Here is a 20,390-nt window from a genome sequence, read left to right on the forward strand (position 1 = left end):
AGAGGGAGAGGGAGAGGGAGAGGGAGAGGGAGAGGGAGAGGGAGAACAACAAACAATACAAACAACTGAAATTAAAGGACACAAGGCTATCATCCTCTATGCACACAATTTCTCTCTTCACCTCAGCTCACTGGCTGGTTCTTTGTGGTTCTAAACAGCACAGCCCTGATACTGCAGAGCTGACACGTCCTAACATGGTCTGTGCTGCTTACTGCCTTACCCTTGTGCCACCAGTATCAGGGTAGGGAAGGCCTGAACCCACCCATGTGTACCTGGTCCAGGGTCTTGCAGCAGTCAACCAGAACACCCACGGGCTGGGTGTCCTGCAAGCTCTCTTTCAACTCCAGCAGCTCCAGAGCAGCAGGACTGAGATTCTCATCCTGTCAGAGAAGAGAAGGCAGTTTGCCCCAGCCCAGAAGCCCTCACGCCCAACAGATCCCTGTTCCTCTCACCCTGACTCACCGGGGCCTGAGGAGGTAAGGCTTCAATGCTGGCCACGTGGGAGGAGATGGGTAGGATGTTGAGCTGATCGTCAATGACCAGACACTTCTTACAAGATGCCAGAGAGAGAATAAACCTGAGGGACAAGGCAGCTGTGGTGAGGTGACAGGAAAGGCAGGCACTGTCTAAGCAAGAACTCAAAAGATTTCTTCAGGAAAATCACATCAGAAACCAGGTGGGGCACAATGAGATGCTTCAGCTGGCTCTGCAAGTTACCTAAGCATATTTATACAGTAAGACCAAGACCCCAGCCAGCCAGGAGCTCTACTGTGAGCAAGCGCCACTACAAGTGAGCTCTACTGTGAGCAAGTGCCACTGTTCCTGGATCAATTGGCCCACTCCTCATCCAAGGCATTAAAGAAAAGAGGCTTCTATTATAGTCACCAGCACAGTTCTCCGCCTGCCCTCACCACACTCAGCCAAAGGACCACAGGTTGAAGTCAGAAAGGCCCTGAGCTCATCCAGGTCAGGAGGATTTCTTAGCCTCAGTAGAGCCTGCATCTTGGTTTTTCATGGTGACTTTTCTGTCCACTGAGGGCTGTGTGCTCAGAGCCAATTACACTTTATATCACTATCCTGAGTCACGATGGTCAAATGTCTCCTGATATTGCCAAACGTCCTAGAGGGCAAAGTCACCTCCAAAGCTTAAAAGCAATGAGAGGTTCTCAACCTTCCTAATGCTGAGAGTCTTTAATACAGCTCCTCATGCCATGGCCACCCACAACCAGAGAGTTATTCTGTTGCTACTTCACAACTGTAATTTTGCTACTGTTGTGAATCATGATGTATATATCTGACATGCAAAATATCTGAACCCCTGTGAAAGGGTTGTTTAGCCTCCAAGGGGTCATGATCCACAGGTTTACTAGCTACTAAGATCCTGTAAAAATGAGACTGCATTGTAAAATAAACTCAGGAAAACAATCAGTTGGGCAGGATCTAGCTCAATGCTTCTCAACCGTCCTAATGCTCACAGGCAATCCCTTGAAAGGGTCAGCCCCCAAAGGGGCTGTGACCCACAGGTTGAAAAACAATGATTTGGATCACTCTCCCACAAGAATCTCAGAGAGCACTCGTCTTTTAAGAGGTAGCATATGGTAAGAGGGATTTTAGCCAATTAAGTCTAGGAAATGTTGATTATTTTTCCTTAGTAAAGACTCACACACATTTGTTGGAGCCTTTGAAATGTTTTGCAACAGCTAGAACAGCGGTTCTCAACCCGTGGGTCAAGATCCCCACAGGGGTGGCATATCAGATATTTACATCACAATTCATAATAGTAGCAAAATTACTGTTATTAGGAGCAATGAAATAATTTTATGATGGGGAGAGGGTCTCTACAACCTGAGGAACTGTATTCTAAGGGGTTCAGCATTAAGACGGTTGAAACATCCCTTGGACAGAAGAGTAAACTAAGAGCCAAAGAGAAGAGTGAAGCCACCAAAGCTAGTCAAGCCAGCAGCAAGGTTAAGTACAAGATCCCCAGCCTGCAGCCCTCTCTCTTCGCCAGTTACTGTCACAGGCTGCTACTAGCAGGGTCTCACTGCTAGCGCATGCAGTCTGCTATTCCAGCTCAGGAAGCAGAGGCGGGTAAGTTTTAAGTTTGAGGCTAGTTGGAACAACATAGTAAAAATCTGTCTCAAAAACAAAGCAAGCCTTGCTAGATTTTAAAAGCCTGAACTACAGCCTTCTGATAGAGCAGCAAACTTGTTGGATCCAAGATAAAAACATTTCTCCCATTCTGACTCCCTGAAACTTCGGGAACCAGCCTGTAGACCTACCTCTCGTTAAATCTTCCCACCACGTCCTGATGGGCCTCAGTCCTGTACCTGGAATGCACATCCTAAGAAAACAAGACAACATCCATTGATAAAATCTTCTAAAAGCAACATAAAACACTACACTAGCAAACCCTAAAGAAAGAAGACCAACTCTTCCCTGTGTGCTGCTTCAGACACCATGTGAAAGGTCTCCACCCCATGAACTGCCCCTCACCTACCACTCATTTTCTCCACAGCTCATCCAGCACCGTAACTCAGCTAAATGTACATGCCAACTAGTGTACCAGACACAATTGTGCGTACACTGGTTAACTCACAAGAATTCTGATCTCACAAAACTTATGGTCTAACAGTGAAAGACAAATAAGTGTTACAAACAAAACATGCAGTGTGGTGACAGCAAATGAGGAGATGCATGTACTTGAGGTGGCCAGGGAAGGCCTTTCAGAGATGAACAGCAGACTGGAAGGATGAGCAAGCAGCAAGTTCAGGAGATGGGATGAATAAATAAACTAACATGGACTCAACGCCATCTAGCCATTCATTCACAAGTACCTAATGGGTGCTTCATACATGCCAGGGGAATACAACTAGGCCCCTGTTCCACAACTAGCAGAGGCCACACAAAATACAAGTAATGTTAGGGAGCCGTTAAGTGCTTTGAAGAAACACAACTATGGTTTGAAGAAGAATGGTTCCCATAGGCCCATATATTTGAATGCTTAATTGTCCCAGGCTAGTTTTATGTCAACTTGACCCAAGCTAGGGTATTCAGAGAGGAGGAAGCCTCAGTTGAAAATATGCCTCATTAAGATGGAGCTGTAAGCAAGCCTGTGTGGTGCTTTCTTAGTGATTAATGTGGGAGGGCCCAGCCCATTGTGGGTGGAGCCACCTCTAGGTTGGTAGTCCTGGGTTCTATAAGAAAGCAGACTGGAACAGACCAGGAGGAGTAAGTCAGTAAGCAGCACTCCTCCGTGGCCTCTGCGTCAGCTTCTGCTACAGGTTCCTGTCCTGTAGGAGCTCCTGCCCTGACTTCCTTTGACAATGAACAGCGATGTGGAAATGTAAGCCAAAGAAACTCTTTTCTCCCCAACTTGCTTTTGGTCATGGGGCTTCATCACAGCAACACAGCAACAGTAACCCTGACTAGGACATTTGTCATCAGGCAGTGATACTATTTAAGAAGGATTAGGAGGTGAGGAAGAAGTATGTCACTTTTAGGCTTCAAAAGCCCACCACAGGCCCACCCTGTCTCTGCCCACAGGACGTGAGCTCTGAGCTATTTCTTCAGCACCATGTATGCTGCCATGTTAGCATGCTCTCCTTCATAATAGACTAACCCCTGAAACTGTGAGCAAACCCCGAGTTAGAGGCTTTTGTAAGAGTTGCCTAGGCCATGGTGTCCCCTCACAGCTATACAACAGTGACTAAGACAATGATGCAAATGAAGGCGTGACAGATGGAACTACCTAGTCTTAAAAGGGTGTGGTGGCCCACCACTGTGGTCCATACTTGTAACCTTATTACTTGGAAAAGAAAAGACAAAGAGTTGAAGGTCATTCCCATGCAGAGATTCCCGGGAAGCACATCCCAGAAGGAATAGCAAGTGCAAAGGTCCTGCGGAAGTGGTGCCAGCCATATCTGAAGGTATCAGAGCGGCTTTAGCGGCAAGGACCACGGGTGTGGGAATGACAGAAGGCAGCCTCAGGATCTGAAGAGTCCACCTCACTGCTCATCAGATGCAAGGGCGGATGCAGCCCATGCCTGAGCCACGAGGCCTTGGGGATGGAACACTGACCTGGCAGTCCCTATGGAGCTGGTGGGTCAGTAGAGCCCCACTTCTTATTGTCTTGTTTGGGAAGGGCGCTACCTACCTACCTCTCTTTATGGTTTACATTCTTCCAGCTTTAAAGTAGAACTAGAAGCTATTACTTTGTTTTCCCCCAGAAGATGAGGGGCAGTAAGGAAATCTACACACAGTCCCTATAAATAACACACGAACTTAGTCCCAGGCTTGTGGTGGTACACACCTACAATTCTAGCACTGAGGGGGCTAGGACCTGGGGAGCAAGAGTTCAAAGCCAGCTCTGGCTGTGAAGTGAGGTCCTGAACCACAAAACAAACACAAAAAGGCTGCTTGGCATCTCAACCTCACCAGCGTGGAACTCTAACTGCCTGAGAGCAAACATGGCTCTCAGAAGCTCCTCCTCACAGGTGGAGAGGATCCGTCTGTGGTGATGTGGTTCGCTGCTGTGTAGACCACACACTGAAAGGTGCTCACTCGCTACAGCCAAAGCAGCTGGCTTTTCGTTAAGAGTTAAGAGGCGTGCATTCTTACCATAGTCATCGTGTACAGCTGCTTAAGTGAGTTCATGGTCCGCAGGAGGATGACCACCAATCCACCACCTTCTACTGTTTCTACAGTTCTGGCCAACAAGTTCGGAGTTAATGCTTCAAAATCCTAGAAGGAATCAGACCTCAGAAAGGCTTGTGACACCAACAGCACCTCCAGGCTGCCCGACCAGAGACAGCGGGACAGCGACCAGAGAGCTTCAGAGCACAAGCCCAGCCTGCACCCCTCACATCTGCCCACCAGCAAACAAGGGGAGCACGGGGAGCAGCCCATCCACCCCTGGAGTGCAAGAAGATTGGGTATTATAATCTAGGAAACGATTTAGACGTGAAGCAAGTCTTCTAAATGTCTGCACTCTCAGAAGCATCTTACTTGCCTTTTCTGGACATTTCTATACAACCTGAAAAAACAAAACTGTACATCACGGGGCAATGGTGCCCAGAGGCACCAGCATCTGAGTGACTGGTAAGAGCTGGTACAGGACACCGAGGTAAAATGTTCTTTCCAGCTCCCCGGGTGTGCTAGAAGCCAGCCAGTGGAGCTACTTGCTAGAGATGCAGAAAGAAAAACTACAAAATCCTTTTCTTGAGGCCCAGTCTCATTTTTAACTTACAATTCGTGACATATGGTTTCTAATTTACACAGTTATGGTCCTGTACATGTGTGAATATAACAAGTACATTTAAGAATGTATGAATTTGTGCAGACATCTTGTCATTTTAGGGTGGGGTGAAAGGAATGTCATAGATATCAAATAAAGTCGGAGATCATATAACATCCACCAGAACTGAGAACATGCTTGATTAATTTGTCTGACAAGAAAGTAAGTATCAGAGGAGAATTTCACCAAGCTGTACTGAGGAGAGTATATGGGGGGGGGGCACTTATCTACTTAGGAGAGGGTACATGGAGGTCACAGCTGTGTAACTGCCACCACAGCTCACAGGCTGGAAGTCTTAGTTTCAGCAAGGACTAGGATTCTATGGTGACTCCCAAGTTCACAGTGCTTGTGGATTATAGTTGATTTGATGAAGGCTAGGCTGGTCTCAAACAATTCTCCTGTGTCAGCAGCCCAAGGCACACAGCACTGGCCCAGACCTTACTATGTCAGGCATGGTGGGCAGGAGCCTGTGCTGGGGCAGCCCTCTACTTTCTGCCATCTCTAGTCAAGTGCAGGAAAAATCGTTTCTATCTAGGGTGAGTAACCCAGTCTCCTTTTCAAAGTGGCCAAGTCTTCCTGATAGTGCTCGGGGTGGGGCGCTTCCATGCGCCTTCTCCCCTCACTGTGGTCACTCTGTGGGGAAGGGGACACCCACCTGGAGTACACACATGCCGAAAGTATTGCCCAGAATCTTGTGGGTTTCATTGTAGTAGCAGTAGCGAATGTTTGTGGCTGCTACAAAAAGCTCAAAGGGATCATCTTGCTTTAAGTTCAAGGTCCCACTCTTTATTTTCTTCTGTAGCTGCCGCATTCTCTTCTTCCGGTGACTGTAATACCATAATCCCAAAAAAGGCAATTAACAGGGGCAGAAGAGGTGCAGTGATCCTCAGCCCAAAGAGCTAGTGGGGACTTAGCAGGGGGCAAGTGTGACAGTGGCTGTCTCCTTCCCTTTAAGGAGTAAGGAAAGTGGAGGTGCACTGGGGTGTGCTGGTTAAGAAGACAGGCTTTGCCAGCATGGCAACCTGAGTCCAAACCCTAGCCCCCCTGAAAAGGGGGAAAGAGAGAACCACCCCACAAATTGTCCTTTGACCTACACCTGCACACAACTACACACACACATGTGAACTACTCACTATTGGCTGTGGCCTTCAGCAGACCACTTTAAAGATGGGAAATGGGCAGGGCTACAAGTGACGCTTAAAACTAAACTTAGATGCCTCATTACCTAAAGTCTGGAACCAAAGATCCCACTACTGTGCTGCTCCCCAAAGGGCCTGGGAAAGCAAGGCTGCTGGCAGGCTACTATATCCATGGTTCCTAGTCATGAGTACATCCCCTCGGCCCTAGCTGAAGAAAAGCGAACCACTGTTTCCAAATGTAATAGCTAGAACTGAGGCATTCCTCTGTGGGCCTCTACTTCCTGTGTGAACTGATGCCACAAATGCTTGTTTCTGGCTCCTCCCTTAAGTCCTTTTTCGTTCAAGGTGGTGCTGTGAACATCAAGACTTGGGGTGGCAGGGAGAAGAGGTACAGATAGATTCCCCACCCTCCTGCAGGTTGAGACAGTATCTCGACTCTATGCCACCCAAACTCATCAATCCTCCCATCCCAGGTTCCTGCATGCCTGTACTGTATTACACACAAGAATCACCACCATGAAGACTGTGGCCACAGAACAATTTTAAAAAGATGGAACCAGATGGGTTAAACTTGAAAAGAAAATCTCTTCCCAGAATACCGAGAGTTATCTGACTCCACACAATCTCATACGTACCAAGCCAAAAACCAGAGTCAAGGTACCTCAAACAAAATTCTAACCTACATAGCTGATCTTACACTCAATCTTCTGAAAATGCATGGAGGGGCCTGAAAGATGGTTTAATAATTAAAAGCAGCCATGCTTGTGTGAAGGGACATGAGAGAGATTCCACAAGAGGAAGCAAAGAAACAATTCCAGAAGGTTGTCATCTGTCTTCCATACACATGGGGTGGCACTGCATGCTCATACTCACAAATACCTCTATCTTCTTCTCCCCTCACCACACACACTCACATATACAATACAACTTTAAAAAAATAGGATCAGGAAGTTGTAGTGCAGTCTTTAATCCCAGCACTCAGGAGGTAGAGGCAAGTAGATCTTGAGTTCAAAGCCAACCTGATCTACAGAGTAAGTTCCAGGACAGCCAGAACTACACAGAAAACCCCTGTCGATCAACCAATCGATAGATAGACAGACAGACAGACAGACAGATAAAATAGATTAGATTAGATTGATAGAAAGAAAAAATAATAATGATAATGAAAGAAAACATCTAATAAAGCAGGCTTATCGCCCCAACAGGGAAAGGAAAGGTAGTCAGTCACACTACATTAGAAGAAAGTCTGATTGAGAAGTGCTGGAGAAAACTTCAAGGAGACAGACACAGGAAGCAAGGGATCTCAGCAGCTGAAGTCCGGGGTAGAAACGGCAGCCTCAGCATAGGAGCCAGGCACAGCACAGGCCTAATGAGCTAGATGAGGCCCATCAAGAGAATATTAGGTACTAGGCAGCTAGGGTAGGGAGTGGACTGAGTAACCACACAGGATGGATTATCTGCCAAGGAGTACTGTCCACCTCATCTCAAACCCCTTCAGAGTAGAGGCACCATGTGGAAGCACAGAACAGACCTGCAGAGATGAGAGGCGACAAGAGGCATGCGCTCTGGCTCCAGACTGCCTACCCTTAGCAGAGCTGCAGCCTTAACTCCTGCGGCCCTGATTTATCCTTTATATTACCAAGCATTCGAAAGGTACCTACAGGTGTTTGCTTAGGAGTTCTCCTGCCAATCTTCCTCCAAGATTTATGTGCCTGCATCTGTGCCTATGTGAGCATACGCACACAGGCACACATTTATGGAGCCTGGGGCATACATGTGCAGGGCGTGCATTTATCAAGTCCGAGATTACTGGACTCCTTGGAACTCCAACTGCAGGCTATCTGCAGGCAGCCCGGCTTAAGTTGTGGCGGCTGGGATCTAAACTACAGTCCTCATGATTGTACAGCAAGTACTTTTTTTTTTTTTTTCCAAGACAGGGTTTCTCTGTGTAGCCCTGGCTGTCCTGGAACTCACTTTGTAGACCAGGGTGGCCTCGAACTCAGAAATCCACCTGCCTCTGCCTCCTGAGTGCTGGGATTAAAGGCGTGCACCACCACAACAGCAAGTGCTTTTAATCACTGAACCATCTCTCCAGCTCTGCCAACAGAAGTCTTGACCATTATAGCTTCAGAAAATAAGAGGCTAGCTATGTAACTCAGTAGTAAAGCAGACATGATGTATGTACTATGGTCAATACCCAGAACCACAAACCAAAGGGGGTAGGGGGGGAGAGGGAGAGAGAGAGGAGAGGGGAGAGGGAGGAAGGAAAGAGGGAAGGGGAGGGGAGGCAGAGGGAGAAGGGGGAGGGGAAGGGGAGGGGAAGGGGGAGGGAGAGGTAAAAATCACCAACTGTCTAGTAATGGTGAACTGGTGCAAAAAGCTCTCTAAGAGGAGAACAGGAGAACTGCTGTTACTGGAGGGATCATATCTCTAGGGATGTCTATGAGCTCCAGGTGAGCATGATCTCAGAGCAGAAGCCAGACAGGAAAGGGGTGGCAAGGAAGTACAAAGGCTTCTAAGGGGAAACAGTGGTCTGAAGTAATCCTCAAGTACAGTCAAGAGATTTTCTCCCTGAATTTATCTAAGTATGAACTGAAAGTTGGATGTGACGTCCAAAGCCCAAGCTTACCTGCTAAATCCCAGCTCTTTCTTATAACACCAGAGGACCGAGGGCCGAGCCTTCACAGTTGCTTTGGACAACATATGATGAAGAATAACCACCTGAAAAGAAAGACAAAAATCACAAAACCTAAGAGTCAAAGACACCGTATGGACTGCCAGGCCAAGACCTCGTTTGAAACACACAGAAACTAACCTGCAGGAAAACACCTAAGGTGCAATAGCCAAATGGGAACGAGAAGCTAGGTCACATACGCGTAACCTTGAGGCCAAGCCAGCATTTCAGGGTTCTAAAGATACTGGCTCATCTACTCATGAATCTAAATATAGAGAATTTACCATTTCCAAGTACTGAACAAATGTCCCCACTATATATTCCACCGGCAAAGGGATCACAATGACTCTGTGTACTGAAACCTTAAAGGCCGGGATAACCACCAACCCATTGGGACAGGACACAAAACAACTGAGGAAGCATTTACCAGGTCTTTCTTACCTCATCTTTTCCTCGATCCCCGACTACAACAAAAAGAGACCTCTGCCGTTCAGTTACACCGTTCTCAATGAGAATTCGAATTCGGTTATCCACCTTCTTCCGATGCATGGTGCAAAGCTATCACTAACACAGAAATAAAGGAGATACAGATGAACCAAATACTAGAAAGGCTTCTGTGTTACATCCAAGTGGCACTGGCTGGCTGCCCTATGTGGGAGCTGTGCTGGCAAGTTTGTAAACCTAATTACAAAAATTACAAAATCTGAATTTTCAAACAACGCCACAGGAAAGACATAGATCTCGGTTTTATAATCTGCAGACTAGAGAGGTGAAGTGCTGTAAGCAGAAAAGTGCACTTAGTATCTCCATCAAGGAGTTTAAGGAAAATCAGGAGGGCTGGAGAGATGGCTCAGCACTTAAGAGCACTGACTGCTCTTATGAAGAGTCGCAAGATAAGAGACTTTAACAGAGTCTGATGTATCCCAGGCTGGCCTTGAACTCATTATATAGCCCAAGATGACCCTAAACTTCGGATCCTCCACTTCCCAAGTATGAGGATTACAGGGAATTGCTCAAATTACAGGTGTTTATCACCACAACAAGGTTTTATGCTGTGCTGGGAATCAAGCCTAGGGCCTCGAGCATGCTAAGCAAGCAAGCAGTTTACCATCTGAGTAACATTCCTGACCCCGTAAATTCCATTTTGTATACATACATAACACACGGGGGGGGGGGGCGCTTAAAAAAAAAGTAAAGTAATTTCTGAATAGTGAATTTTATTTTGACATTTGTCTTTTATGGTTCGGTTTCTGTAAAATTCACATGTGTGGTTAAAGGGCTCAGCAGGGAAAGGTTCTTGTTGCTAAGCCTAAGAACCTGAATTTGATACTCAGAATCCATATGGCAAAAGGAAAGAATTGCCAGGCAGTGGTTGTGCATACAAGCAGACCCTTTCCAGGACGGGGATCCAGTGGGAGAACAGATTCCTAAAAGTTCTTCTCTGACCCCACACAACACAAGACACACACTCACAGTTAAAACATAATAATAATAATAATAATAATAATAATAAGCTTAAATTCATGTTACTTATAAAATGAGAGAAAACAAATAACTCAATGTGTTTCTTTGGGTGAGAAACCACACTAACGGCTCTATACAGAATTTTAAAAAGTACCATATGGGTTATTGGGTGTACAGTAGTACAATATTTGCCTAGCTGTGGGGAGCCCTAAACTCAATTCCTCCAGCATCCTGTAAAATGCAAATTTTATCTAATTACCTATAACAAATAGCGCCTCCCCCCCCCCCCGAAAAAAAAAATCAAGAAAATCAATCACACTCCCCTGGTATTAGAGTGTCAGGCTATGTGATTTTAAAATTCAGGAACCTGTTGCACTTTAAACAAAACCTCCTTCCCTAAACATGGGCTTTAACAGGTCTTAACACAAAACAGTATCACAATAAATGGCGCCTGTTTAAGGGGAAAGCAGTACAAGACATGGCACTGATGTCACAAACAGGCTTTACACTCGGCTCTACCCCAGTCCGAATCCATTCAGTCTGTAAGCTTTATGTTTTCAGACACATAAACACCTACAAAAAAATGAATGGCTGCCTAATTGTTAAAGAGTCCAGCTTAATTGTTAAAAGTCTAGCTTTTGTTATAGTAGGAGAGTCTTAGAATTAACTGGTAACCCTGACTACAAGCTTTAATTCTAAAAAGTAATTTTAAAGGTAGATGAAATACAACTATACACAAACAAAATTAGATGTAAAATTAATGGCCAGAGTGAAGGATCTAAGATTACTGGTGCCAAGAAACGCCTAATAGGTAAGGAAGGCATTGCTAGAAACAGAAAACAAAATGAATCGTATTCTGTTTTGTTGTTGTTTGCTTTGTTTTGTTTTGTTTTCAAACAGTCTCACTATGCAGACCAGGCTGGCTTCGAGCGCCAATACTCCAGTCTCCGCCTTCCAAGCACTGGAATTAAAGGCATGCGCAACCACAACCAGACAGACAAGTCATTTTCATTCGGCTGTATCCATTCTTGTACACACAGCACCGGGTACCAAGCGTCACGAGGTGCACTGTCAAATGTCCTGAATGAGACAGCTAAATAGCGCAAATAAATGGACGTACTGCAGTATTTAAGAGTAGAATATCCGGGACTAAACCGCGTTAGTTCAAAGCCTACCACTGCTACGAGGAACCGAGTTTCTCTGAAAATAGTTTTGACATCCACCCATTCTCTCAGAGAGAAGAAGCCCGAGTGTGGGAAGGAGCCACGCTCCCGGAAAGCGCTCGAGAAGCCAGCCCCGCAAGTCAGAGTATCCCGGACCAGGAATGTCTCTTGTCTGTTGGGCAGCCCAAGCGAAGAAGAGTCCGAAGATACGGGTACCAGCCGGTTCAGAAGCTTCCATCCTCGAGCCAGCCCTACCGGCCAGTAAAAGACGCAAACGCACATCTCAACATCCGACCTAGCCCTTCCAAAGAGTACCTGCGCCCCGGCTCCGGCCGACACAGGCAGCGGCACAACGGAAGCACGTGAAGACAGCGAGTTGCTACGCAGGCTGACGGGTTTGCTGGAGAAAATCCTACACAGCTGAGCTACCCCGGGGCCGCCGCTGCTCGGGAATCCGCTTAAGTGGCAGACAGCACGTGGGTAAGTGCTCAGAAGGGAGGGGACCACTACAGCTATGGGACCTTCCATAGGTTCGACGCCTAGTGATGACGTAAGAGCACGCCGCGGATCTCTGCCACGCCTGCGCACTCACTCCCGGCCGCCATTGACATGGAACAGTGCGCCACTTACGGCCGGTAACCTGATGACAGGCGGAAGTAATCGTTTAGATATCCGGGTGTCTCGCATCTGGTGTTACCAACTGGTACACGAACTCGTCCACTGCAGCTGTGTTAAAGAGCGCCTCCATAGCAGGGTTGTACGAGGCAATAGCTGTTGCTAGCGTAGGTACTGTTTTATCGACCTCCCTACTTTTAATACGAAACTATGCCAGTAACCGTTTAATTCATCTTACTTGAACCTCCATCCCGCAGCAGTCTGGGAACATCTGTGGACTTTGTACCCACGATCGTGGCCGCTGTACTTTGCAGGCTCTTCTTAGACTCATATGCCAAGTGTACTAAAAGCCCAACATTGGGTCTCAAGGCTCAACCACATCCACAAGGATATCCGTAAGTACGTCTGCCTTCCTTTAAGCATGAGGCACGTGAAATCGGTTTATCCTTTATTTTTGGGCACAAGTTCTGATATCTAAAACGGAGTTCCTTCCCCAAATTTACGCACCAACTTCAATATCAATCTAAATTTCAATGCACTGAAAAAACTTCACGATGCCAAGCCATATTCTGTTGTAGGTCACCAATACGGCCCTAGACTTAATACTAAGGTTCTAAATGCTCTTAATAAAACTACCAGTACTTTGTTATAATGGGCAAACAAGTTCTATAAGGTGGTGACAGAAGCAATACACAAAACTTAATGACCCTTGAGTACTTGCCTTTTTTTTTAAAGGAACCAATATAGGAAGAGGACAAAAGTGGGGAAATGGGCTAGCCAATTCTGCATAAGTAGCCCAGATTTCGGTTGTAATGGGGGGGGGGGGGAAACACTAGAATTTTAGGAAGAGATGAGATGGCTAGGATTCCCTTAGTCACTGCAAAATCTGACACCATCAAGTCAAGGTACAAACAGGGACGGACAACTGCCATTAGATTTAGAATGATGTGGGGCGGGAGAAGGGTAGCCACTGTGCTTGATGTCTGAGCTGTCTATGCTGTGGAAGCATGTGATTTTACTGAAGGCCTGACATATATAAAGACAACAAAAATAGCTCCAACTTACTGCCCACTGCCCCTATCAAGTAGTTGAACTGAAAATAGTTGGTGTAGATGATTCTCAGTGTAGAATATCAAATGTGCCTGAGACAAGATGGGTCTGGGAATGGAACTACACACCTGCAGGTGAGAGGGTTTTGGAGACAATTCTCTTCCTCCACCTTTGTCCCAGGAGTCAAAACTCTGGCCTGGGTTGACTTCAAGTGGCAATACCTGCTGAGCCATTTCACTGGCCATTTAATATTCAAGTACTATAGTGTGAGTTTTGAACTTGAGGGGATTGGGTATTTATAGACAAAATAACTATAAAGAATTGATATTCAGAACGGTAGGGCTGGATTAGGTCACCTGGATTAAGTAAAACCAGAGATGAAACCATCCTTGAAGGCTTATAGGAGCAGCTCAGGATGCTCAGTGGTTGACAGGGAAATCTGAAATCCTTTCACTACTTCCAACTTACACCTCAATTTCTGAAGAATGATGCACTTTCTAGATTCCATTGACCCATAAACTTTTCTTCTAAACACTGCAGTGAAGGTCTTTTAAATGGCAGTTTTATTGGATGGCCTAGTATTCTGACCCCCCAAACAATACACACACCATTTTAAAGCCTTCAATAGCTTCCAAATGTTGAGACAAAAACAACATGGAAGAATACTGCCCTATCCACTTTCCCCAGACAGATCTTACTAATGCTTAAACAAAACAGGAGTCACTGGAACACAGGTCTCTTGATTCTTTTATCCAGTTTGCCACCCCTCATCCTTATGTCAGCTGAATTATCTTTCAATGAAATCTTTCCAGATCATACCGACTAGGTCATATATTTATCATTAACCACACTGTTGAACCATGCCAGTTACTACACACATCTGGGGGTCACTCCAGTGTCTTGAGGGGTAATGTTGTCACCACTGAACACTGGCCATAATGCCTGGCAAGATACCCAAATGTGCTAATAAATTTCAGGTTGTCTCCCTAAAAAGATACAGTATTTAGAGGAAATTAATACTTACAAATAAATATACCAAAACCCGACTTTAAGTTTTAAGTACATCAGGGATCCTGCTACTTTCAATGCCAACAGTGAAGGATCTAGGTAGGCTATGCAGGAAAACTGGCCGAAGTTTCATAACAGTATATTAATGTACAGTGCTTCTAGTATCAAGATTGAGAACATACAGTAGTCTAGCTTTGTTCTTTAAAAAGACCAGACCCGGAATCGTTTCTTCTCTCTTCAAGGAGCACGTAAGGAGTTTTCCTCAGGGTGTATGCAACTCACAGGCTTTGCTATAATAAACAATCACATTTTCATATAATTTAATCTAATGAAATATACAACAGTTTTTCCAGAACGTTTATAAATTCAAAATAGTAAAGGCAAAGCTTAATTTACTTTTTCTGTTAACTTATACTCGATAAAACCAAAGTACTTAATAACTCAAGTGGGATACAGGTTGAGAGCTTAAGGTTGGAATGAAGGGTATGATCAGCCTAAGCTACATTTACCCCATTTCCCTTAAGTAGATGTACCACTGAAACTTTTAACAAAACAAATTGCCTGGCACATATATGAAGCTGCTCAACTATATTCTGCACTTAGAAACTGGTTGTCTGCCAAGCACCTTAGTGAATGAACCTGAGAATAAGCATACATTTTCATGTCTCCTTGAAGTCTCTATACAATAGCATCATATAAGTGCATATATATGTATACATATAGAGACAAAAGAACTATAGAAGTTAATTTACTACAATCATTGGAAGATCATGTTTTTAATATCAAGATACAATGATCAAAAGAAGAGAAAGGATGAAAAAAAATCATCTCTTTTTAGGAATATTAAGGCCCTGGTAATAAAATGGCCCTAAGCAAAAAGTCATCAATGGCATGCTACCTGGGGAGGGGGGGGGAGATTTCATTATACATGTGATATCTAAACATACTTTTAGTTGTGCATGTACAAAATATTTTATAGTCTTACTACACTGAAAGACATGTAGGACCATCAATTCCCTGTACCCTGGTAAAATACACACTTGACCAAACAAAAGGTCGTCTGCATCTAGACAAGCATTTGCATATTATACAGGATACTGAGTGACAAAGACTCAGATCTTAAGACTAGCCGTTCTCTGTCCAGTGAGATCGCTTTTAAATAGTCTAGAATTGAGACATTAAAAAGTCACTAGAACTGCAAGAGTAGAATACCTAATTATATGCTGCTGTTGAAAGGAATAAGCAAATTAAAAAATAGAGGTCAAACTACAAACACCTTTTACACCTTCTGCCCTACACTGGGTAGCAACCTGAAATGTGAGACATTCTCCATTCACTTCAGAACTCAAATTCAATACTAAACTTACTTTCTTCAACTTTGCTTTCTTAATATCAAAAATTATAGTCTACACAGATAACACATCATCTAGGGATTATCCAATAAACCACAAACATTTTATCCATCCCAATAAAATACAACTAACATATGGTTGTGGTACATCCCAGGCAGTTGTTGTTTAAAGCACACAAGTGTGGGTGCTGGCAAAATATTCTTGGCAAAAGTAAACAGATAACCCTTCCAATATGATGTACCATAACCACACATGAGAAAAGTCAAGAACTTATTTTATTTATTTTAAAATAAACATTGAAGCTTCCCCATTATCCACCACCCTACAAAACTTTTGAATGTGGAATGTTCAACAGCCTAAGCAGTTTTAGTAGGCTACAAAACCAGCAAAAACTCCAGTTGTCTAATGATGAATATCTGAGAATAATTGTTGTTGAGTAGCTGATTACCGGCTTGGGAAAAAAAAAAGTTTGCAAAAGGCTAAAAGTAAAATTTAATTTCTGTACAGAAAATAACATTTAACTTAGCCTTTGCTTTACCAAGTGGAATTATTTCTCCATGACATAAAATGGAATGGGACAAGCAGCATTCAGTTCATAGGCACACAGAGCTAGTGCTCAAACTGCTAGCACAAATTCCAACACAGAACATATGGCTAAGTCACGGCTAACCTTTCCATCTCCAAACTGTGTACTCTATGCACCTAAGGCAAAGAAGCAACACTTTGAACGTAAGTGTCTCCTTGAGAAAAGGAGAGAATTCAATCAGGGTTAAATTAGACAAAAGATAAATGAAAATATTTCAGAAGCATCTACTAGACATAACCAAAGTCCGTGACACTAACAATGCAATGGTTGAATTTCTTTACCTGCTAGCTGTTGAACACCAGTGTTTCAAGATACAACTTTTAGAAACATGTTTTATTTGTTTTGCTTATACCATCAGAACTGAAACTACTGCCTGTCAGTTCCCTAAAACAGGGAAGTGAATCTAAAACACATACTGGTGCTTTTCTAAAGAGAGCAATTTAAAAGGGTGGTAGCAGCAGGCATTTGATATCTTTTTCAAGAACTTCCAGGCTGCAGGAGAAAACATGTGACCAAAAGTGTTATGATTATCCATCCATTAGCGATTTCCATCAGTACCTATTACCAATTTGAGTAACAATACAGCAAGATCCAAGGATTAGTGATGNCAATGCAATTATCGTGAGGAATGACAAACAGGACCAATCCTCATGTAACTCATTGTTCAGAGAAACTGTTAAGTGTTCCAAAGGTATCTAAATAGTTCACATTGAGCACAGAAGCAGCCCATCCANATTATACCCCATATTTGATGCATATTTTCCAGAAGAGCCAATGAAAGCCTGATTTGCAATTTGGCTTTGTCTTACACAGTATCCACTACTAAAGAGCAGTTTACATGTGTTTTTAATCACAGTTGTTTGGCCAGAAGACTAGTGAGTGCTATGTCAAGGCTGGTAGCCAGCCTCACTTGTATGAGTAAGGACCCATGCATAATTTGGTATGNTTTTAATCTGTCGGTGCTCCAATTTAATGGGAAAAGCTATGAAATGCAGTTTTGCTAAACCACACTCCATTCCTTCCATCTTCCTTTCAAAGAAAATGCTTTAAATTTGTCAATTACCACTGAATAATTCTAGGGCTGATTGTAGATTTTATCCAAGGTCAAAAAGTCAATCTTGCATTTTTTTTCCAAGTCACTTCAACTAACTATGGAGCTATTATCACCCCATAAGTATATAATGTTTTACTCCTAAGCAAGGGTGAGGAAATCTGAGTATTGTATCGTGTGCAAGGCTCAAGATGACGCTTAGGACAGAACATGCAGAATAAAAAGTTTCCTTCCATATCCAGGTAATGTAAAGCTGACAATTGCAGTCCTGTCTTTATGGGATGAAAACAGTCCCTTTACAATAAGTTTCCTGAAAGGGAGAACAAATAGATAATAACTCTTCTGGTAACATATTATGGTACACTGGCCAGTGTGTTTTTGGCGATTAAACATAATCCTGTGTATCACATTAATTCACTTGCTGAGTGTTCATTTGCGGCATCCCTCTGTTGGGTCTTGGGGGCCCTCCACGACCTAGAAGACAAAAATGGCATTTGATTTTTCTTTCAAGTATTATTTGTTTTGCCTTCAAGCAGACTTTCATCTGAAGTCAAGAAGCATGTGGGCAGCTTGTCAGCACATTATTAGGCTTAAGAGGGCAATTCTTCAGTGTTCAAGTTTCGCCTGTCCTTGGAGTTGGCATATGCAAATTTGCTCATGTTCTCTAGGCTAAAGGAAGAGTAGAGCTAATGGAGTATTCCACCAGTACTCATTCATTCATTCATTCAACAAGTATTTATTGAGTGCCTACTATGTGCCAGGCACTGTCATGAGGCGTTGGGAATAGATACAGCAGTGAAGACAGACAAGGTACCTGCTCTCATGGAGCTCACATTCTAATGTACACGCTAGCTTACATTTCAATAGTAAGTAACATCATACTATCCAAATTAATAAAAGCACCAAAATGAACAGACCTTTTTACCTAAACTGTTAAAAAGAAACTACATAACATTCGAAATTATATAATGACTTGTAACAGTTAAAATAACTTTTTACATGCTGCTAAAACAGTTATTTTAGCTATCATTTAACTCAACTTTCATAGAATATGCTACAAGGTGGGATAGAAGAACATAACCCACATTCACATGCAAATACCTTTAATACTTCAAATCAGTATGTCCCAGATGACCCATTAACCTTTTGTTTTAAAGTACTTTCTTAATGATCAATTGCCATTAGCATTCAAATTAAAGTACTTTATAATTCCTCCTTAATATACATTTTATACATGTCATGGCCAGCCAAAAACTATACGAAACCTAATTCTTTAACTTCCTTCAATAAGAGAACCATTTAGAACGTCAGATTACAAGAAATGCTACCTGTAATTGTTCAACGAATTAACTATCTGCCCATGTAATAAATTATTTTTGATTACTTGAAAAACCAAGTGAAACTAAAGATTCTTAAACTTGCCATTCTAAATTTTAGTAACATCAAGTTTCTAAGAATTTGGGAGATCTGTTTAAACATCAGAAATATGTTGGTATTTAGAACACTAACACTGGTCCTAAAAGTGTTCAAGTTGCAAGTAGTTATGTCAATTCTAAATGGTTCTCTAGCTATAACTGTGACTTATCTGGCCATTTGAAGGGCTTCTCAGCCTAAAATATAATATGCATGTTTCAAAAATCAAAGAGGGTAATAAATTTATATAAATGTTCAAGCTCGTTCCAAAAATGTCTTACAAAAAGTTTCAGTAGGTACTTCCTAAAAACATTTAGCAGGTTTTAAGACCTGAAAAATAAATTTCCAGTTGGAAAAACGCTTTTCTGAGGCAGAGAAAATGTTCTGAGATTTTGAAGACAACAGCAGGGAAAGTCATTCAAAAATTAAAATTTGGATTCAAGATGAAATTTTAGAAACAGAGCATTTCATTTAATCTTTAGCAACAAGTCTGGAAAAGATAAATGTATTCCTAACATGTAACCTACATGCGGACTATGAACAGTTCTTCCAAGGCCAGAACAGAAGCTCCACATAGGAGCTAGGATCACCACCACAAAATATTACCTCGTGGGGCTCCCCGTGGTCCACTCTGCCCAGAGCCTCGCTTGAAATTCTGCTGATATCCATCCTGAAAGACAAGCTAGTTAGTTGTGAAAGGAAAGGTAGTTTTAGTTAACTATATCTAGTCTGACAGCTTACCACTAGCAGAATAGATAACTCCTTCTAGACACCAGTGTATTACAGCTAAGTTATTCTTACTGAGCTTCCCTTAAGCTTAAGAATATATACAGCATAGTTCCATTTTGAAGGTCACTTTAAGCTAACTATATTAAGTGGCTATCTATAATTAATGTTTAAAGAAAAACAAAAACAGGCAAACAAACAAAAAGCCAAAGTCATATTTTGTAACAATGCATGTTGGACACCACACTAACCCCAATCAATTAGTTACCCTGTATTACGTACCCGCTGGTAGCCAGAGTAATCCCGGGGAGCACTGAACTGAGACTGGGTATAACCACTGTTTGGAGTGTTCGAGAATGAAGGGCGGTAACCATCATATCCTCCTAGAATTTAGAATTAGAAAATAATTACTTTTCCCTACAAGGACTCTGCTTTCTTAAAGAGTAAAAAAAAAAAAAAAAAAAAAAAAAAAAAAAAAAAAAAAAAAAAAAAAAAAAAAAAAAGCCACACTAGTAATTCAAACTAATTTTGAATTCCCTGCCTCGATCCAATCTGTTTATCAGTATCTAAGTACCATATGTCTTAAAGGATGACACTTTTTGTCCACCTTGGAGCTCTCAAGGGTGTACACACAAAAAATCTTTAAACAAACTGTTAACTCAGACAAACCAATGCATGTATAGCAACTCAAACTTTTCTTTCCCAGTTTTGTCATTAAAAAAAACTGTTAAAGGGCTGGTGAGATGGCTCAGCAGGTAAGAGCACCCGACTGCTCTTCCAAAGGTGCAGAGTTCAAATCCCAGCAACCACATGGTGGCTCACAACCATCTTTAACGAGATCTGACTCTCTCTT

At 43.0% G+C, this 20,390-nt stretch overlaps 2 protein-coding genes across 3 annotated transcripts in view; both read right to left on the bottom strand.

Moving 5' to 3' along the window:
* The window catches only part of Nat10 (N-acetyltransferase 10), a 38,455-nt gene extending 26,182 nt beyond the window's left edge, over positions 1–12,273 (bottom strand). The window contains exons 1-8 of the mRNA XM_021192152.2: positions 12,052–12,273; positions 9,551–9,673; positions 9,065–9,156; positions 5,952–6,123; positions 4,621–4,743; positions 2,283–2,344; positions 463–577; positions 273–380 (exon numbers count right to left, since the gene is read on the bottom strand). Coding sequence (XP_021047811.1) covers positions 273–380; positions 463–577; positions 2,283–2,344; positions 4,621–4,743; positions 5,952–6,123; positions 9,065–9,156; positions 9,551–9,658 — 780 coding nt within the window. The 5' untranslated portion in view covers positions 9,659–9,673; positions 12,052–12,273. The remainder of the gene's footprint in view (positions 1–272; positions 381–462; positions 578–2,282; positions 2,345–4,620; positions 4,744–5,951; positions 6,124–9,064; positions 9,157–9,550; positions 9,674–12,051) is intronic.
* Positions 12,274–13,947: 1,674 nt separating this feature from the next.
* The window catches only part of Caprin1 (cell cycle associated protein 1), a 36,114-nt gene continuing 29,671 nt past the window's right edge, over positions 13,948–20,390 (bottom strand). The window contains exons 16-18 of one of the 2 annotated variants that reach the window (XM_021194112.1): positions 19,820–19,920; positions 19,418–19,481; positions 13,948–17,872 (exon numbers count right to left, since the gene is read on the bottom strand). In XM_021194112.1, the coding sequence (XP_021049771.1) occupies positions 17,808–17,872; positions 19,418–19,481; positions 19,820–19,920 (230 nt within the window). In that variant the 3' untranslated portion in view covers positions 13,948–17,807. The remainder of the gene's footprint in view (positions 17,873–19,417; positions 19,482–19,819; positions 19,921–20,390) is intronic. The other variant, XM_021194111.2, reaches the window with a different exon arrangement.

This window comes from Mus pahari, chromosome 3, assembly GCF_900095145.1.
Source record: "Mus pahari chromosome 3, PAHARI_EIJ_v1.1, whole genome shotgun sequence".
Lineage (NCBI taxonomy): Eukaryota > Metazoa > Chordata > Mammalia > Rodentia > Muridae > Mus > Mus pahari.